Source organism: Sus scrofa, chromosome 12 (genome assembly GCF_054392235.1).
Source record: "Sus scrofa isolate SSC_HxYL_T2T_F1_AM1 chromosome 12, Sscrofa_HxYL_maternal_Yorkshire_Landrace_v2.0, whole genome shotgun sequence".
In the NCBI taxonomy this organism is placed as follows: Eukaryota; Metazoa; Chordata; class Mammalia; order Artiodactyla; family Suidae; genus Sus; species Sus scrofa.
In genome coordinates, this window is record NC_139394.1 from 51,581,971 (window position 1) to 51,602,500 (window position 20,530).

General features: G+C 47.3%; 1 protein-coding gene and 1 long non-coding RNA gene across 5 annotated transcripts in view; one reads left to right on the forward strand and one right to left on the reverse strand.

Annotated features, from left to right (window-relative positions):
• The window catches only part of VPS53 (VPS53 subunit of GARP complex), a 147,274-nt gene that overhangs the window by 125,416 nt on the left and 1,328 nt on the right, over window positions 1-20,530 (forward strand). For 3 of the 4 annotated variants that reach the window (XM_021067533.2, XM_003131813.5, XM_084985495.1), the window contains 4 exons: window positions 1,609-1,678; window positions 16,459-16,596; window positions 18,264-18,368; window positions 18,815-20,530. The exon at window positions 18,815-20,530 is cut by the window's right edge and continues 1,328 nt beyond it. In XM_021067533.2, coding sequence (XP_020923192.1) covers window positions 1,609-1,678; window positions 16,459-16,596; window positions 18,264-18,368; window positions 18,815-18,985 — 484 coding nt within the window. In that variant the 3' untranslated portion in view covers window positions 18,986-20,530. Of the gene's footprint in view, window positions 1-1,608; window positions 2,005-2,120; window positions 2,844-16,458; window positions 16,597-18,263; window positions 18,369-18,814 lie in introns of those variants that run through there. The other variant, XR_014821526.1, reaches the window with a different exon arrangement.
• LOC146398299 (uncharacterized) lies at window positions 8,244-13,214 on the reverse strand. The gene is made up of 2 exons (XR_014821688.1): window positions 9,610-13,214; window positions 8,244-8,951 (listed from the first exon to the last, which is right to left on the reverse strand). It is a non-coding gene; the product is annotated as an uncharacterized LOC146398299 (long non-coding RNA).

Here is a 20,530-nt window from a genome sequence, read left to right on the forward strand (position 1 = left end):
TCCATCATGTTCTATCACAAGTGACTGGATATAGTTCCCTGTGCTGTACAGCAGGACCTCATTGCTTATCCGTTCTAAATGCAGTAGTTTGGAATTCCCATCGTGGCTCAGTGGAAATGAATCTGACTAGCATCCCCTGGCCTCACTCAGTAGGTTAAGGATCCAGCATTGCCGTGAGCTGTGGTGTGGGTCACAAGCATGGCTTGGATCCCACGTTGCTGTGGCTGTGCTGTAAGCCAGCAGCTACAGCTCCGATTTGACCCCTAGCCTAGGAACCTCCATATGCCATGGGTGTGACCCTAAATAGATCAATAAATAAATAAATAAATGAATAATAAATGCAATGGTTTGTATCTACTAGCCCCAAACTCTCAGTCCACCCCACTCCCTCCCTCTCCCCCTTGGCAATCACAAGTCCATTCTGTTCTGTAGATAGGTTCATTTGTGCCATATTTTAGATTCCATGTATAGGTTATATCATACGGTATTTGTCTTTCTGTCTTTCTCCATTTAGTATAAAAATCTTTAGTTGCATCCTTGTTGATGCAGATGGCATTATTTCATTCTTTTTTATGACTGAGTAGTATTCCATTGTGTATATATACCACATCTTCTTAATCCATTCATCTATCAGTGGACATTTAGGTTGTTTCCTTGTCTTGGCTGTTGTGAATAGTGCTGCAGTGAACATATGGGTGCATGTATCTTTTTAAATTGTAGTTTTGCCTGGATGTATGTCCAGGAGTGGGATTTCTGGGTCATGCAGTAGTTCTAGTTTTGTTTTTTTGAGGAACCTCCATACTGTTTTCCATAGTGGTTGTACCAATTTACATTCCCACCAACAGTATAGGAGGGTTCCCTTTTCTCCACACCCTCTCCAGCATTTGTTATTGTAGACTACTAATGATGGCCATTCTGACTGGTGTGAGGAAGTTGGGGAATTTTTATTTCATGTAACCGAAGACCAGAGATAGGATAGACCCAAAGATGATTGAGTCATTGGTTCAGTAATATCGTTACCGTGCTCTCCTTGGGCCTGGCTTCATCCTTAGAGGAGTGGTAAAACAGCAGCTCTAGATGTTACAGCCAAACACAAGAAGAAAGAGAAGGAGAAGAAGAAGAAGAGTCCTGCCCAGCCGAGCAATGAAGTCCTTCCCTCCTGCTGGCTTAGATCACGTCCCCACATAAGTGCCACCAACCGCCACCAAGGGAACCCCGTGCATCGACTGGCTGAGGCTAATTAGAATTCACCTCTGTAGTTTAGAAGGGATCAGCTTTTCCTTAGCATCCCAAGGCCAGATTACTTACCTAAATAAAACCAGGCTGTTGGTTAGAAAGAAAAAGAGCGGATGCTAATTGGCACAGTAGTATCTATTTGAAGTCTCACTTTTTTTGTAGAAGGAAGTGGGGCCTTAAAAAAAAAAAGTTTCTGCAGGATTTCCCTGGTGGCTTAGTGGGTTAAGGACCTGGGGTTGTCACTGCTGTGGCTCAGGTTTGATCCCTGGCCTGGGGACGTTCACATACCGCAGGTATATCCAAAAAAAAGGTTCTGCAGTTCTTCACCAAAGAGAAAACAAGCCTAATTTGTCACTTCTTTTTTACCCACAGCTCCTTCATTCCCAAGTTCATCACACACCTCTTCAAGTGCAAGCCAATTAGCATGGTGGGCGCAGAACAGGTAAGATGAAACTGGTAAAGGGCTTTTCCTTATGGCTTTTGTCATAGATCAAACCACATATCTTTCTAGCACAGAGCTACTGTGGAGAAATAAAATCACTGATTTCCCCTGTTCGAGGACAGAGTGATGACCTGGCAGCTTAATTCCCTCATCCACTTATTTAAAATACTTCTTCATTGAGCACCTTCCAAGTGCCCAGGCATTGTTCTCGGTGTAGGGTGTACCACAGGGAACACGACGCAGAAGACCTCCCCTTCCCGATGCTCCCATTCTAGTTAAGAAGAGACAGATAATATCCAAGTTAACAAAGAAGTTCAAAGGTAGGAGTTCCGTCATGGCTCAGGGGTTAACAAACCCGACTAGAATCCATGAGGATATAGGTTCGATCCCCAGCCTTGCCCAGTGGGTTAAGGATCTCGAGTCACTGTGAACTGTGGTGTAGGTTGCAGACATGGCTCAGATCTGGCGGGCATTGCCGTTGCTGTGGTGTAGGCCAGCGGCTACAGCTCCAATTCAATCCCTAGCCTGGGAACCTCCATATGCCATGGGTGCAGCCCTAAATAGACCAAAAAAAGAAAAGAAAAAGAAAAAAAGAAGAAGAAAGAAAGAAATTAGAAGGTTAAAAAAAAAAAAAGAAATTAGAAGGTGAATTTAACTTATGTATGCTACAGGGTATAAAACTAAGTTATATGAAGGAGTGTCTTAGGAGCATGAGGGAGTAATGATTTTAGGTTGGATGGTCAGGGAAGCAGCTCTGAGAGCAGAGGCTTGTGTCCAGGCAGAGGGAACAGCAAAGGCCCTGATTACGTTGGGCCCGTAGTGGCTGGACCAAAGACCACTTAAGAGCAGCGAAGCAAAGAAAGACTTGTTTTCAGGGGCCTGAGAAAGTCTGTTCGCCTCGTCCGGGAAGCCTCCCTGGATCAACCCGACTCTGCTCTCTTGAATTCTGTGCTTCAAGGCCTCTCTTCCTAGATGGTGTCACCCTGTCACTGAGGAGTTGGGTTCTCTGCTCCAGCCACATCGCCTCTTCGCAGCTACCACCAGTTCACAGTCTGAAATTTGAACGGCTTGAGTTTGGAGAATAGTTTAAACTGCTTTTGTAAAAATAAACAACATTAAGCCCCTAAATCTTAAAAAAAAAAAAAAGAAAGAAAGAAAAGAAAAAGAATAACCTGCTTAGATGCAGACTGTTCATGTACTGACCGTAAATGATGCGCGTATATTCACGAAAACGAATCCTCTCTAGGCCTCCCCTCAGCAGTACTTCACCTATTGCATTTACTTTCTGTATTTGAAAGAACAACCTTTTTTAAGTAAGAACTACCTTTTTAAGCAAGAAGAATCTATAAGCCAAGACGTTTCCGTACATCCTGCTTTTTCACCAAATCGTCGACTTGGCGGAGGCGCCGCACTCCCCCAGCTCCCCGACTTGCCCTCACGCCGGCCCCTCGGCCAGGAGTCAGGCCACAGGAAGCTGGCGAGTCAGCACGTGTCCCGGTGCATCCTGGGTCCCTCAGGAAGCATCGGAGCCGGAGATGTAGTGCCTGTGACCGGCCGGACTCTCCTGGATCTGAAGCGTGCTGGGTGCCGTGTGCTCTCTGTGAGTGAGTGGCCTGCCTGGGCTGGGAAAGGACCGTTGGCGTGAGCCTTACGGCACGGGCTCCAGGGTCACTGAGGTCTGAGGCTGAACCCTGTCTCAGCACCACAGCAGCTGTTTGTCCTCAGACGCGTTCCTTCCCCTCTCAGCATCCGTGAAACGGGGATAAGCACAGCGCCGCCTCGCAGGCTGGTTGCGAGCATCAAACAGGGTAATACATTGAAGTGCTTGACCCAGCGTCAGGCACCTCAGCAGATGCCAGCTCTTACTAGTCTGTCCCTGCCATCAACACCTGCCTCCCCACGCAGAAACATCTAGTCAGTGGTCGCCGCAGGCCGCCCGGCTGACCAGCCTCGCGGAGTCAGGAATATTGTCTCGGCACCCTTCCTGGGAAGCTGCGTGGGTTCCGACACGGTAGGGTTTCAGGTTTGGAAATTCTGGCCTCTCACATGTCAGAAGCACAGAGCCGATTCTCCCCATGGGAAGCAGCAGAGCAGCGCCCCAGCCTGTCTCCCGTTTCATTGGCACATGCGGACCAGGAACCCACTCTGTTCACCTCGCCGAGTGTGTGACGAGGGGACGGGGCCGGATTGCTCTCTGTGCGTCTAAGAGACGCTTCGGAGTCTCAGTTACTAGATTTCTGTCCCTAGACTTGATGAAGCCACTGGAACACAAAGTTGACTCCTTGGGAACATGTTTCCATGAGCTTGCAGCTCTGTCCAGGCCTTGCTCGCTGGTTTAGTGTCCGGTAGCCATGATATTTTCATATTGTCACATGAATCGTGTGTCATATCTATTTTCTCTTCTTCAAAAGAATGTTAAAATAATCAGCCCAGACGCCAAAGCCCGCATCTTCAGAATCAGTTTGGCCAGTATTTCTGCTTTGAGACATGGATGAGAAAACCACCTGTGAACCTGGAGTTTCACTTTATCAGACCCCAGACAAATATGAGTGGGTGACAGGGAGCGCAGCCCTCAACAGGCCCAGCCTGGGGGCGGCCGTGAATGGAACTCAAGGGCAGGGCAGCCCTGGGAGGAGTCCCACAGCAAGTTCAGGTTTAGCTGGGTCCACGCTTGCCCCAGGTCCCTGGGCTTAGAAACCTGAGCAGTCATGGAGCTGGAGACATGATCACTCAGGCAGCAAAACCAAAGCAATAGAGAAGTTCATGGATTAAAACAGACTCGGCCACACTCCTTGTAGGGGCTGTAACCTGAGCTTTCACAAAAGCTTTGAAAGGCAAAGCTAAGATGGAGACCTGATCTCAGAGGCCTTTCTTTGGTCACAAAGGAACTAGAGCTGAGGTTTAGATTATACTTTAATACTTGTTCTGAGAATAGGAAAGGAGACGTTTGCCTGCGCTTGGTTCTCTTCCTGATCACTATATGAAGTGAATTCTTTCTCTTTGGGCCCCAGAGTCCGCTTGAGCTATCGCAAGGGCGCGTGGAGCTGAACCATACCAGTATTTGTCATGCTTCTTGCTAGTTTATGATTTTCAGAGACTCTTGTGGGATTTGCAGGGTCATTAATTAGTCTTTTGGCCACAGTATCCATGACCGAGCTATGACCGAGCACACGGTAGAAATCAGTTGATTCGCACAAACTTACCAGCACACTATGGTGTCAGGAAAAGGACCCGAAAACTCCAAGTCCAGTCACCACTTGGCTCTTGATGGTTCCTGTGATCCGAAGCAGTTGCTTCCCTGCTCTGGGCTCTGTTTATTTTTATTTTTGTCTTTTTGCTATTTCTTGGGCCGCTCCTGCGGCATGTGGAGGTTCCCAGACTAGGGGTCCAATCGGAGCTGTAGCCACCAGCCTATGCCAGAGCCACAGCAACACGGGATCCGAGCCGCGTCTGCAACCTACACCACAGCTCATGGCAACGCCGGATCGTTAACCCACTGAGCAAGGGCAGGGACCGAACCCTCAACCTCATGGTTCCTAGTCAGATTCGTTAACCACTGCGCCACGATGGGAACTCCTATTTTTTAATTTTATACATTTGTTTGTTTGTCTGTTGGTTGGTTGTCTTTTTTTTTTTTTTTTTTTTTTTTTGTCTTTTTGTCTTTTCTAGGGCCACTCCCGCAGCATATGGAGGTTCCCAGGCTTGGGGTTTAATCGGAGCTATAGCGTCCAGCCTATGCCAGAGCCACAGCAACGCCAGATCCGAGCCACATCTGCACCACAGCTCACGGCAATACCGGATCCCCAACCCACTGAGCGAGGCCAGGGATCGAACCTGCATCCTCATGGATGCTAGTCAGGTTCGTTAACCACTGAGCCATGACAGGAACTCCTGGGCTCTATTTAAATAAAGGGCCGTGAATCAGGCTCACACACCCATTCTAGATCTTTCACATGTGGATCTAAAATATTTTCAGCAGTGTATTTCATGTCCATGAAGTAATTTTCTTGTCCTTTATATTAGCTCTCTATACCACATTGGCTTTTTTTTATTGTTGTAAAACATACATAATATAAATGTAACATTTTAACCATTTTTAAATGTACCCTTCCAGAGTTCCCGTCGTGGTGCAGTGGTTAATTAATCCAACTAGGAACCATAAGGTTGCTGGTTCGATCCCTGGCCTTGCTCAGTGGGTTGAGGATCCAGTGTTGCCATGAGCTGTGGTGTGAGTTGCAGACATGGCTAGGATCTGCTGTTGCTGTGGCTCTAGCGTAGGCTGGCAGCTACAGCTCCAATTAGACCCCTCTCCTGGGAACCTCCATATGCCACAGGAGCAGCCCTAGAAAAGACATGAATGAATGAATGAATGAATGAACCCTCCGTCTATTAAGCACATTAACCTTGCTGTGCAGTGTCCACTTCTAGACCTTTTAGATCATCCCAAACCGAAACTCCATTCCCTTAAACCAGACCTCGTGTTCCCTCCCCCGCCAGCTCCGGCGCCCACCAGGCTGCTCGCCCTCACCATGGGTATGTCTGCTCCAGGGCCCTCCAGTAGGTGGAATCATACAGTCTCTGTCCTTTTGTGTGTGGCTCCTTTCCCTTAGCATGCTATCTGGGTTTACTCATGTTGCAGCATGTTTCAGAATTTCCTTCTTTTTTAGAAATTCTGAAGTCGTTAGGCTGTACGTAGTCCACTGTATGTATTACCACATTGGACCACATTGACTTTCAAATGCATATAATTCAGAACTCTCTGGAAAAAATTTAAAGTGAATTTTCAAATTTTTTTTTTTAAATCCCTAACACCGGGGGTTCCTGTCGTGGTGCAGTGGTTAATGAATCCAGGCTAGGAACTATGAGGTTGTGGGTTAGATCCCTGGCCTCGCTCAGTGGGTTAAGGATCTGGTGTTGCCGTGAGCTGTGGTGTAGGTCGCAGATGCAGCTCAGATCTGGCGTTGCTGTGGCTGTGGTGTAGGCCAGTGACTACAGCTGTGATTAGACCCTTAGCCTGGGAACTTCATATGCCCTGTGTGTGGCCCTAGAAAAGACCAAAAATAATAATAATAATAACAATAATAATAATAATAATAAATCCCAAACACCAAGGAAAGGGAAAAAGAGAGGTTAAGTGTGTGTGGAAGTTGGAAAAATGAGAAAATAGAATGGTTATTCTTTTTTTTCAATGGTCACACTCATGACATATGGAAGTTCCTGGGCTAGGGATTGAACCTACACCCCACATTGAACCAAGCTGCTGTGGTCAGAATCTTAACCCACTGCGCCACAGCAGAAACTCCGGGATGGTTATTCTTACGGCATACTTCATCTTCTAGATGTGGCAGGTGTTTCTAAGCACTCCTTTAAAAAAAAAAAAAAAAAAAAAAAGTGGACTGATGACGTTCAATACACATAAAGGGTAAAATTTTTAAAAAGAACAATAAAACTTTAGCAAATGAGGAAGAGAAGGAAATATGTTGAATCTGATAAAACGGATATATACAAAAACTCCTGAGAAGGTCTAGATTACGTGGGTAAACTCATTTGTCAAAACTGTGCAGTTAAGAATTATACATTTCAATGGGTGTAACCTGTTACCACCTCCGAAGAATTGAGTGAGGGATAGGGAGTGGTGACAGCAGGGTTTCTCTGTCTCTGCACTTTTGCTCTTTGGGGCTAGAGGCTCTATTGTGAGGGTACCATCCTGTGTATCACAGGATGTTTAGCAGCATCTCTTACCACTACCTACTAGTTGCCAGAAACCCCCTCCCAAAGAGGTTTTTTTGGTTTTTTGCTTTTTTTTTTTTTTTTTTTTTTTTTTGGCTGCACCTGCAGCATGCCGAAGTTTAGAGGCCAGGGATCAAACCCATGCCACAGCAGTGGCAACACCAAGTCCTTAACCACTAGGACACCAGGGAACTCTTCCCTCACAATTTGGACAACCACAGATCTGGGCCAGGGGTGGGAGAAAGAAGCAAATCAAGTTCCATTGGGAGTCACTGGATTAGAGGCATCGATGAAGTGACATGAGAAGGGCAGAATGCTTGGTTGTTGCACTGAGTGTAAAAGTACTCGCTCTGCTATTCTGTTTACTTCATATATGTTTGAAATGCTCCAGAATAACAAGATTTTTTTAAAAAATAATAATAGTGGTCCACCCCTACGTATACCCACTCAAGGGTAATCCACAATAAAATTTGGGAATGAACACAAAACTCCCATGCTTCATGAAGTTAAACTAGCTTCCTTCTGGATTTTCTGATTATGCTCAGAGAAGCTAAACTGTCTCTTTTATTGTGTGCATTTACTTCTGCCCATGTGGTAGAACTTTTCACCTTTTCACAGCCCTTTTCTCTTTCTAAAGAGCACTTTTTTTTTTTTTTTTTTTTTTGCTTTTTAGGGCCGCACCTGCGGCATATGGAATTTCCCAGGCTAGGGGTTGAATTGGAGCTGTAGCTGCCAGCCTATACCATAGCCTATCCTATAGCCACGGCAACACCGGATCTTTAACCCACTGAGCAAGGCGAGGGATTGAACCTGCATCCTCATGGATCCTCGTCGGGTTTGTTAACCACTGAGCCACAGAGGGAACTCCTAAAGAGCGTTTTAAATCTCTTAACTACCTACCCAGCTGCTCACTTTTCTCTGTCTCCCTGAGCATTGCCCATCTTGATTTTTGATGAGGGCTTACATCCCACCAAGAGCTTGAAGCCTCTTCTATCACCCAGTCAAGAGGGCCTCCCCTTGTGCCAGACAGAGCAGAGACAGGCACAGCCCCACTCCACAGGGGCTTGTATCTGTCAGCAGGGTCATCAAGGCCCTGGAGATGGGAGGACTGAGCAGACTTTTAAGAGAAATGAATCAGTTAACAGAAAAAAAAATTGCCATAAACATCATACTAAATGGTCAAATACAGAACTAATTTCTATCAACATTAAGAGTTAAGACAAGGATGACTGCTGTCACCATTTCTGTCCCACATTGCCCTTGAAGTCCTAGGCAGAACAATAAGGCAAAAAAATAAAATAAATTTTTTTAAAAATAAAAGTTATACAGATTAGAACAGAAAAAACAACTGTCATTTTTCACATTTCAGAGAGAATATGACTGTGAATGACAGTATCCATAAGAATCTACAAACTTTTAGAATATAACTTTAGTAGGGGTACAGGATATGGGGTCATTATTTACCTTTTTTTCCTCTTTTTGTCTTTTCTAGGGCCATACCCGCAGCATATGGAGGTTCCCAGGCTAGGGGGTCTAATCAGAGCTGTTGCCACCGGCCTACACCACAGCCAGAGCACCGCGCGATCTGAGCCTCATCTGCAACCTACACCACAGCTCACGGCAACGCCGGATCTTTATCCCACTGAGCAAGGCCAGGGATCAAACTCGCAACTTCATCGTTCCTAGTCAGATTCGTTAGCCACTGAGCCACAACAGGAACTCCTGTTTACATTATTTTTAGTATGTGTACATATCAGCAACAAGCAATTTAAAATGAAAATTAATTTTTAAAATGAGATACTAAATAACTAGGAATATGCATTAAAAAATGCGGTGGTCTTCTACCCGGAAAATGATACAACGTTAAGAGCTATTGAAGACACTGAAGATAGCCCATGTCCATACATTAAAGGACTCAATATTTTTAAAATGTCAGTTCTTCCAAAATAAGCTATAGATACAATAAAATCTCAGCAGGGGTAGGGTGAGTGTGAGTATAGATGTAAATTGATAAGCCAATTCTAAAAGTTGGATGGGATTGGGGGGTAGTTCCTGTTGTGGCTCAACGGTAACAAACCCAACCAGTATCCATGAGGATTTGGGTTCAATCCCTGGCCTCACTCAGTGAGTTAAAGAATCCAGCATGGCCGTGAGCTGTGGTGTAGGTTGCAGATGAGGCTCGGATAGCGTGTTGCTCTGGCTGTGGTGTAGGCTGGTAGCTATAGCTCCAATTCGACCTGTAGCTTGGGAATATGCCTCAAGGGCAGCCCTAAAAACCAAAAAAAAAAAAAAAAAAAAGTTGGATGGGGGAGTTCCCGGGTGAGCTAGTTTTTGAGGATGTGGCATTGTCACTACTGGGACTCGGTTTACTGCTGTGGCTCAGGTTTGATCCCTGGCCTGGGAACTTCCGCATGCTATGGGCACGGCCTAAATAAATAAATACAAGTAAATAAAAGTAGGATGGAAATGCAGAAGAGCAAGAACAGTGAAAATAACTAAAGAAATAGAACAGAATTGGAGGATTTGAACCTCACGAGATCAAGGCTTATTTGCATCCTAAGGTAGTTAAGCACCCAGGGACAGAGAGGCCAACAAAACAAAATCAAGGTTAGAAATAGACCCACACGTACATAGACACTTGATTTATCGCAAAAGTGGCCCTGTGATTCAGTTGGAAAGTGAAGATCTTCTCAGTCAACAGTACTAGGTAATCAGATATCCACATGGGAGAAAAATTAATCCTGACCTAACCGCACACCATGTACAGAACCACACACCTCAGGTCCAGCCAGGGTGTGGAGAAGGTAGACGCTCACACACTGCTGGTGCAAATGTACAACACCGCAGCCATGTCGGGAAACGGTGTGGCATTTTCTCAAGACGTTAAGCACAGCGTTACCATATAACCCAGCTATCCCACTCGTAGATGTAACCCAAAAGAATTGGGAACGTATGTCCACACAAACACTGTACACAGATATTCAAAGCAGCGTTGTTCTTAACAGCCAAAAAGTAGAAACAACTCAGATGCTCAGCATTTGATGAAGGGCTAAACACAGTGTGGCATAATCTTACAAGGGAATGTTATTCAGCTGTAAATGGGAATGAAGTAGCTACTCATGCTGCACCGTGGATGAACCTTGAAAACATTATGCCAAGTGAAAGAATCCATAGACAGAAGGTCACATCATGTATGAATCTCTTTATATGAAATATCCAAACCAGGCAGAGCCACAAGACAGAAAGTAAGACTAATGGTGGGCAAGGGCTAGGGGAGGGGGAGGAAGGAGATGTGATGGCTCAAGGGCATGGAATTTATGTGTGGGGTGATGCGATGTCTGCCACTGAACAGTACACTCGTAAAAGGGTGAATGGTATATGAATTATATCTCAATTTTGTAAAAATCAATTCAGGTGGATTATAGCTCTGAAAGTGAAAGATAAGACAACAAAAGTTCTGGAGGGTAGGAGGAGAATAGTTTTATGACCTTGGGTTAGGCAGAGAGTCCTTAACATAAAAGTACTAAAGCCAAACAGACACCTGCCCCACGATGTGACCGTTAGTCACAGATGCCGCCCTGGAGAAGTGAGAGTGTGGGGCCGCCAACAGCATGTGCAAGAATGTTCGTAGCAGGTTAATGAGCAGTCAACCCGTCCAGAGTGATAGCAGGCAGAGGGGTCACCTCTGTTGGGAAGGAAGGGAGAGCATTAACTGGAGGAGAACCTGGGGGAGCCTTCTGGGATGTGAGAAATGTCCTATGTCTTTTTGGTTTTATTTTTTTAATTTATTAGTTTTGTTAATCGAAGTATAGCCATTGGTTTACAGTGTTGTGTTTCTGGTGTGCAGCAAAGCGATCCAGTTTTATATACATATGTATATATGTTCTTTTTCACATTTTCCATTATAGGTTCTTATAAGATATTGAATATAGTTCCCTGTGCTCTACAGAAGGACCTCGTTGTTTGTAAATAGTAGTTGGTATCTGCTAATCCCAACCTCCTAATTTATCCTTCCCCACCCTCTTCCCCTTTGGTAACCCTAAGTTTGTTTTCTATGTCTGGGAGTCTGTGTCTGTGTTATAAATACGTTCATTTGCATCATATTTTAGATTCCACATCTAAGTGATATCATATGGTATTTGTCTTGGACTTACTTCTCTTAGTATGATAATCTCTAGGTCCATCCATGTTGCTGCAAATGGCATTATTTCATTCTTTTTATGGCTGAGTAGAATTCCATTGTATGTATGTACCACGTCTTCTTTGTCCATTCGTCTGTCAGTGGAGAAATGTCCTGATTCTTCAGTTAGGCGGTAGGATGTATACACATGTAAAAAGTTCATCAAGCTGTGTACTCGGTTTTGTGTACTTTATTGTATGAAATTTATACCTAAGTTTTTAAAGAGGAAGGAAACAGGGCATGTCCTCACCTTGGTCCACCCATCCTCATATCTCGAACTGTCTCTTTCCTGCCACCTCATTGGAGAACTCTGCAGAATCTATAGGGTCCTTTACCTTCTAAGAGTGTGCCTTTATCTCGTCTACTCAGGGTTTCCATCCCTGTGGTTGTCATGCTGTCTCCTAAGAGTTGTAGGCGCTCTTTAAGAAGTAAAGCCCTCGGGAAGCTCCCTTGTGGCACAGTGGGTCAAGGATCCCGCATTGTCACTGCAGTGGCTCAGATCACTGCTTATGGAATGGGTTTGATCCCTCGCCTGGGAACGTCCACAGGTACAGCCAGAAAAGAAGAAAAAGAAGTAAAGACCTCAGAACTTTCCACTGCTGAGTGATGACCTTTCCCAGGCATCGCATGCTGGCCAGCAGAGCACCCCAGGAGCCCATCAACAACACGAGCCACACCAACCCCAGAAATTGTCTCAGGCTGATCCAAATTTGGCTGGTGGCCACCTCTTGCTCGATGCCTCATGCCTAAGGGAATGAACTTTTAGCCATTTTCAAAGATGAAACCCAGCAGATTTTCATGATAAATGGGGCCTTTCACCTTCGCATCCCACAGACAGCTGCTAAGCCTATCAGACTAGCTCTTGCCTTTTCCGACTGCATTACTTCTGGTAAAACCTGAAACCAGGGTTTCCATCTGCTCAGCTGTCTGTTGAGGACAGAATTTTATTGTGACCGGCTGGGATTGAAAATGTCCTATCTCTCAAAATATGGGAGACATTAGAGAGTTGTGTCTGGTTCATTCAAAATTCTTCCTGTCACTTAAGACTGCAATTATTTACGCATATAATATATCTCTGGGAAGAAGAAAGTACAGAACAAATAGGAAGTAGTGCCGTATGTTTTAAAATATAGTCTTTTTTTTCCTGCTAGCAAATAATGCTAGACATGACTTTGATTTTTTTTTTTTTTTTTTAAACAGCCGCATTTGCAGCAAATGAAGTTCCTGGGCTGGGGGTCAAATTGGAGCTATAGCTGCTGCCTTACACCACAGCCACAGCCACACCAGATCCAAGCCGCATCTGTGACCTACACTGCAGCTCCCTGAACCGCTGGATCCTTAACCCACTGAGCAAGGCCAGGGACCGAACCCTCGTCCTCATGGATACTAGTTGGGTTCTTAACCCACTGAGCCACAAAGGGAAGTCCAAATGGCTTTGATTTTGACGAGGCTCTGAAATTTTTGCTCCACGGAAGATTAAGTTGAATCCTCCCTAAGCCTCAAATAGCGTACTGGGGGGAAGAGAAGAAAGAAAGAGTTCCAGTCAATCAAAGTATAGAAAATAATGTCAAGAGTATCAGGCAGCTGTCAGTCAATGGGACAGAGAATTAAAAAAAAAAAAAAAAAGTATCAGCTTCCCACTCGGCTTATTCAAATCTTAACGTTCCCACATTTGCTCTAGATCTTTTCACTATAAAGCGAATCATTACGGTTATTGCCGAAGCCCCCAGTGAACCCTGCCCTGCCCTTCTCCTCCCTCTCTGCCCAGAGTAGTTGCCATTGTGATGGTGTTTTGATGTTAAATGTGTATCTATTCACAAACGGTGGGTAACTTTGTTTCGCACATTTTTAAACTTTTTTTCTCTTAGGACTGTACCTGCAGCCTGTGGAGGTTCCCAGGTTAGGGGTCTCATCGAAACTGCAGCTGCTGGCCTATGCGGCAGCCACGGCAACGCGGGATCCGAGACACTTCTGCGACCTACCCCTCAGCTCGTGGCAACGCCAGATTCTTAACCCCCTCAGCGAGGCCAGGGTTCGAACCCAAAACCTCATGGTTCCTAGTCAGATTTGTTTCCGCTGCGCCGTGATGGGAACTCCCTGCGCATTTTTAGTCTTTGTATAAACGGTACTATACATATCATTTCCCCACTTGCTTTTTTTGCCCAACATAATGTTTTCTGCGATTCATCTCTGTTGATATAGGATGTTTGAGGTCGCTCAGTGGGACTTCAGTATCATATTGCACTGCGTGAAGAAACCACCAGTTGTTTATCCAATCTGCTGTGGATGGGCATTCAGGTTGTTTCCAGTTTTTTGCTTTTATAGCTAGTGGGTGTAGGAAACACTTTTTTCCATGGGCAAGAATTTCTCTAAAGGACACGAATGCTGTGGTACGGGGTCGTGTACCTCTTCCAGTAAGGAAGTAGTGCTGACTTTCCCCCAAAGAGCCTTAACCCGTTTATGCTTTCATCCTGAGTTTGAGTTTCATTGCGCCATAGGCATTCCAACACTTGGTATTTTCAGCTTTCTAACTTTTGCCTTTCTGATGAGCATGAAGCGGGACACAGTTGTGGTTTTGATTGGCATTTACTGAAGAATTACTAATAAGCTGAAGTAACTTTTCTCGTGCCGGTGAGCACTTGAGTTTCCACTTTTGTGAGCTGCCTCTTCAGATCTTTGCCCTACTGTTGTAATTGTTGCTGGTCTCTTTTCTTACTGATTTTCAGGAATTATTATGTGTTCTGAATATTATCCCTTTGGCGGTATTGCAGCTGTCCTCTCCTGATTTATGGGTTTTTGGGGGTTTTTTTTTTGTTTTTTATTTTATGTGTCTTTTGATATGCTTATTTTAAAGTGGATTTTTCCATCTTTCCTGTGTCTCACATTCTTCCCTTCAAAAGTTATCTGTTTTCTTAGTAAAGTTTCTCTTTTAATATCTAGGTTTTTCATCTGCATGGAAGTGAGCATCCTTTTTTTTTTTTTTTTTTTTTTTGGAGAGGCATGTGTAAACAGTGATCATTTCCAGTGGGCCTCTGGGAGGTGCTCTGATGCCAGGCTCTTCGTGGGGGCCTCAGGCAGTGTATACTCATTTTGAGCTAGTTTTTGTGAAGGGCGTATGGTCTGAGTCTAGATTCCGCTTTATCTTGATTTTGATTTTTTTGCACATGGCTGTCCCATTGTTCCAGCACCCTTTGTCAGAAAGACTGTCTTTGCCCCATTGAAATGGTTCCTTTGTGAATCGTCAGCTGAGCACGTTTGTGTGGGCTTGTTTCTAGGTCCTCTGTCCTGCCCCATGGATCTATTTGTCTGCTCTTTGACCAACACTACCCTGCCTTGATGGCTGCAACCTTATAATAAGTTCTGAAGTCGGTAGTGTCAGCCCTCCAGCCCTGTTCTTCTCCTTCCGTTCCGTGTTGGCTGTTCTGGATCTTCTTCCGCCTCTCCATGTAAACTTAGAATCGGTTCATCAGTACCTCACCCTTTTCTAAGAGCAGTATTTCCCTCGAAGTTGATGCCACGTAAAACATGGCTATCTTCTCCAAATTTATACGCCATTGTCAAAATTATAATCACCACGCCCATGAAGTTAATAGTGTCTCTCATTAGCAGGTTTATCTTACTTTTCGTCCTGAATGCTCCTGTCCTTAGCAAAGTGCAGGGAGACGAGAGCGCACAGTGTCACAGGGCCTGAAGGGATCCCTTTCCGTCCCCACTTGAGATAATTATGAAAAGCTTTCTGAGAGGATTGGGCAGTGGCAGATAGAGCAAGCCTTGTCCCAAACATCACATTGAGTTGTGGTGCCGGCGGTGGGACTGTCACCCCACCGCTCCCTGGGTCTGGTTGGTGGGCGTGTGATTCTGTTCTACACCTCTCGGCAGGCCTATGTGTGTGAGCCATTGCGCTGCCTGCAGTGGGCGGCCAGGCAGGAAAGTTGATCGCCTTCCAAGAATTGGCCTCCAGGAGAACACCGGGAAAAAGGCACATTGTTGCCAAGATACTGATATTTAAATTTGACTCACTCTCCTACATCCTCACCAGCATCCAGAGAAACCCACAATACAGCAGTATGGAGTTACCATCTTTTGCCTGTTGAATAAGCAAAAATTTTATGGCAGTTTTCAGTGCTGATGAGGATGCGGCCCTGCCAGCAGAGAGATAAACAGGTCCATTCCACTTGGAAAGCTGTTCACGTATCAGGAAACTTACGATGAATAAGCAATAAGATCTTGCTCTGTAGCACAGGGAACTGTATCTAGTCGTCTATGATGGAGTATGACAATGTGAGAAAAAAGAATGTGTACATATGTGTGACTGGGTCATCATGCTGTACAGTAGAAAACTGACAGAGCACTGTAAACCAGCTATAATGGAAAAAATAAAAATCATTATTAAAAAGAAAAGAACCTACAAATGTCCCTACTGTCCTTATCCTTTGATCTGTCCCCTAGAGAAATGCCATTGATAGGCCTAGGATTAGGTTCATCACAGCATTCATTATTTATAATAATAAAAGTCTAGGAACAGTATAGGGGGTGGTTAAATACATAGGGGGTGGTTAAGTTACATGCACGCACCCACACCCCAAGGAGTACTGTATAGCCGTTCAAACTCATGATTTTTTAAAAAGACTGCCACGTTGGGAAATTGAATTCAAAAACCCGCATTGACGTGCGGCTTCTTACTGTATTTTTTCCCCCAGGGAATGGTAATTATCACTCATGGTTCTCTTCTTATATGTGTTTATTTTCCACATTTCCTCCAACGAGAATGTATCACGTTGCAAGTCAGGAAACGGTGGTCCATGGGCGTGCGTGTGCCGGCTGCTGTGTCCGTAGAAGGGGCTGGTACGATTCTGCTCTGTTCCCTCAGCTGCTGCTGGACACCCACTCCCTGAAGATGGTCCTGCTCGACCTGCCGTCCATCGGCTCGCAGGTGGTGCGGAAGGCCCCGGCCAGCTACACCAAGATTGTGGTCAAGGGCATGACCCGTGCCGAGATGATCCTCAAGGTGGGGCCCGCCTCTGCCGCTTACCTGCTGACGTAGTCCGCCCAGTCCTAAGTACTGTTCTCGAAAGCACAGGTTAGGGCCCATCCCCGCCAGTCCCAAAAGATGGTCCACATTCTTTGGCTGGAGTCAACTTCGGTCTCCCCAGATAGTGTTGAAAGTCAGTGGACCGTTCCTGGGGGGTCGGTGAGTCTCTCCGACAAATGAATTCTTCATTGTGATGCGATTTTCGTGTAAGAAGCTTCGGCCCAGATTGGAGGTTTGGGGGGGGGCGGTCCTGTGAGTCTGGGTGTAAGTCCCCTTCTTAGCAGAAATTTCCTGCCCAGCTATCCGTTCCTTCCCTTCCACAGAAGCCTCTTTGGCTGGCACTTCACAAGAACTCCAAGCAGATGCTGCAGTAACTGAGTCTCATCAGCAGATGTGTTTGCTGAAGCCCCATTTAGCAAAGTCTAGGCAGGGTGATGCTGAGCATGTCTGAAGCCTTGAACACCCGCTTCTGATTTCCACCTGGTCTTGTTGCGGGGAGAGGGGGCCTGCCGGGAAGAGCACACGCGGACCTGTCAGGGGACTCTCCTAGAGATCCAGCGCCTGCTGGCTCTTGAGGTCTGTCTCCAAACAGAATGACTCAAACAGTGGCAGGATGAAAAGCAGCAGCAGCAGCAGCAGCAGCGCAGCGCCAGGCTCTAGACGTGGGTGGGACCAGGGAAGGGACCTGCCCACGCCTCAGGCTTAGGGCCTGAGCAAACTAGAAGCAGCCTGATCGTTTCTCTCCAGCTGGTTTACTCACCAGAGGGGAGAATAGGCTTTGGAGAGAATTTTTGAGTCAGCTACTCCTTGCCACTCTGAGCTGCAGTCTCAGAAATTCAAAATGGAACCATTCTGCTGAAGGAAGAAAATCAAATGGCACAGTTCAAACCAAATGGAAATGAATGGGAGGGTCGTGGTGCCATTGTTTTCTTGCTGTTGGTGCATTAATTGGGTGTCATAAATGAAGTTTCAGATTTTAAGTCTTGAAAACAGTGAGGCTGTTCTCAGGTTTTTTGTTTTTGAGAAAATCCAATTAAGGAGTTCCCGCTGTGGTGCAAGGGGATTGGTGGAATCTTGGGAGCGCTAGGACGTGGGTTCGATCCCCAGCCCAGCACAGTGGTTTAAGGATTGCCATTAACAGTGGCTCCAATCTGATCCCTGGGAACTCCATATGCCACGGGGCAGCCAAAAAAGAAGAAAATACACTTAAATCAGTTCCTTTGGCTGCCCATCCCTCAGGAACAGTCATACAGCAGGACAAAAGGAAGAGGGGTCAGGAAGCCATGACATGTCTCAAACTGGGAACCCTCCAATAATGTGTTTCCTCTGGTCCTGATACTTTAAAAAGTCACCTGGGAACCCACCTGGGCCTCTGAATTAGCATGTTCAGAGAAGAGACATAGGAATCTGCATATAAAGACCCGTGCAGGTGACCTTTATGATTTAGCAAATTTAGGAGACATCGCTCTAACTGATCGTCAAGATGAAACAGGCCATCGGGACGTTTCTGGGTTTGGGGCTGTGGCTGCTGCTTAAGGAGACGGTGCAGAGTCCGTGTTGTGATGGGCTTGCCGTGAGGCCACGTGGTCCCGGCCTGCCGTGAGCGTTCCCAGCGGGCCCACTCTCTCCCTCTGCCTTGGTAGGTGGTGATGGCCCCTCACGAGCCGCTGGTGGTGTTTGTGGACAACTACATCAAGCTCCTGACGGACTGCAACACAGAGACCTTCCAGAAGATCCTGGACATGAAGGTTGGCGCACAGTTTTCTCACACTCAACACTGGTTAACCAGCGCCGGGATGTGGGCCCTGGGCCTGGCCTGGCCCGTGAACGCAGTTCTCCTCTTGAGAGGGAGGAGGATCCCAGACATGTGACTGTCCCCGTTCTGATGGCCCCTTCGTGCCCGACAGAGCGAAGGGGAACCTCCCGCCGGCTGCTGCCCTCACCCCCTTCTTTCTCTCCTCTCCGACTTCCTCTCCATCCTCCTCTGCTTCTCTCCCAGGCCAGGAGCTCCCCTGAGGAAAGCGGTCCTCAGCCCCCGGCAGGGAGTCTGTCTGCAGAGCCTCCGTGATAGTTCGCTTGGCCCACCCTTGCTCTCGGCCCCCGCCCCCCAAGCCTTGACCGTCACCCTTGCCCTCACGCCCCCACCCCCACCAGGGCCAGCCCTGACTGTCACCCTCCTTTCTCTCGACCGCAGGGGCTGAAGAGGAGCGAGCAGAGCAGCACGCTGGAGCTCTTCCGCCAGCGGCTCCCCACCCCGCCCTCCGGGCCCGAGGGCTCCAGCTCCCTGTCCCTCCTGGCTCCGACTCCAGAACAGGAATCCTCTCGCATCCGCAAACTGGAGAAACTAATTAAAAAGCGACTGTAGGGGAGCCAAGGGGCACTTTCCCCCTTGGCCGGTGACCCCCAGCACCCAGGTGCCCAGAAGCCCCCTCCCCTCCCGGGCTCCCCCGACTCCCAGATCATCAGCCTGGAAAGTCCCTGGGACATGTGGGTCATTAATGTGTCCCCCCCGTGCTCTGTCTCAATTCCTGGCCTAACTGCAGAGCCCAGTCAGGGCCAGATAAGAAAAAGGCGATGGAGGCGGCCTCTGATTCCGGTCGCCGAGGCGGCAGTGGGTGAAAGGTCCCTGGGCGTCCCTCGCCGTCCCCTGGCCACTCTGGACTGGTCCAGGTGTCATGGGCTCTGCAGCCTCGCCTCTCGGTCAGACCCTCAGGCGTGTGGCTCTGTTCCCTTCCATGCCTCTGTCCCCAAAGCGTGGGAGGACCTCAACCCTCCTCTCCGCCTGCTGTGATTTGAGGCCACCTCTGGGACCAGACTCCTAAGAGATGAACTCTGAGCTTGGCTCCAGGAGCCGAGTTATGAAGTGACAGGTGACAGCCGTGGGAAACGAGCCTTCCTTTGCCGAGACGGTGGAAGCAGGAGGCCTCTTGTGTGTGAATCCCAGGTTCCTGGTATGTGTGCTTCTGGCCCTTCTCCTGACTTGGCCGAGTTACCCTGTGTTCACCTCCGCTGCCCTCTGTATGCGGAGGGCTCCCCCGAGACCGCCTGCCCAGGAGGATGGCACAGCTGTCCCCGCTGTGGGGCTCCTGCCAGGGCCGGGGCAGACCCCCTCCCACTCCGAGAGAGGGTTCTGTTTGGCCCACTCGCTGCGTAACATAAACACATTTTCTTTTTTCTTTTTATTTTTTTATTTACTCCCTCCCTGCTCCTGACTGGCTTCCAGGGAAGGGATGGCATCTGTGAAGGGAAACCAGGAAGCTTTCCCAGCAAACCCATCCGAGGCTTTCTCCTCAGATAAAACTCTAAGAAAAAGCCTAAGAGGCCTGATCCTCTAATCCCCTTACTGCCATCTTCAAATCCAGAGTACTTTCCAGAATCATCTGAAACAGCAAAGATGAGGCGCAGCCCCAGCCGACATGTTACTTTATCACTAATGAGAAAGAACCTGGGTCCCTGATGCCTGAGGATGAGAATACTGATTTCAAACACGTCCTCAGAGCCTGGCCCAGCCCACACACACCCCGGCCCATCTGCCGTGTCCTCCGCGGGCCCCTGGCCCGCACTGCTTTGCAGAAGAGAACTGTCCTTCAGAGCTGCCTCAGCCCCCTGTGTCCCAAGAACAGGCAGTGTGGTTGTCCTGGCTCACCTGGTTCACCGGAAACCAGGCCTCGGTTAACTGTGATCACGGCCTGCGGCGGCTGCTGTTGGTGTCAGCGTTTGTCCCGGGGCTCGGAACAGTTTGTGGGCCGGGTGGGGAGAGAGGTGAGGAGGTAGGCGTGCGCGAGCAGGTCTCAGGATCACATTAGGATGTGAGATGATAACTCTGGAAAGGATTTTCAGGATGCAGTTTCCTGGAAATCCATGAAACTTGTGACAGCCAGACAGCAGGGGGCTTTAAGGTTTGGAGATC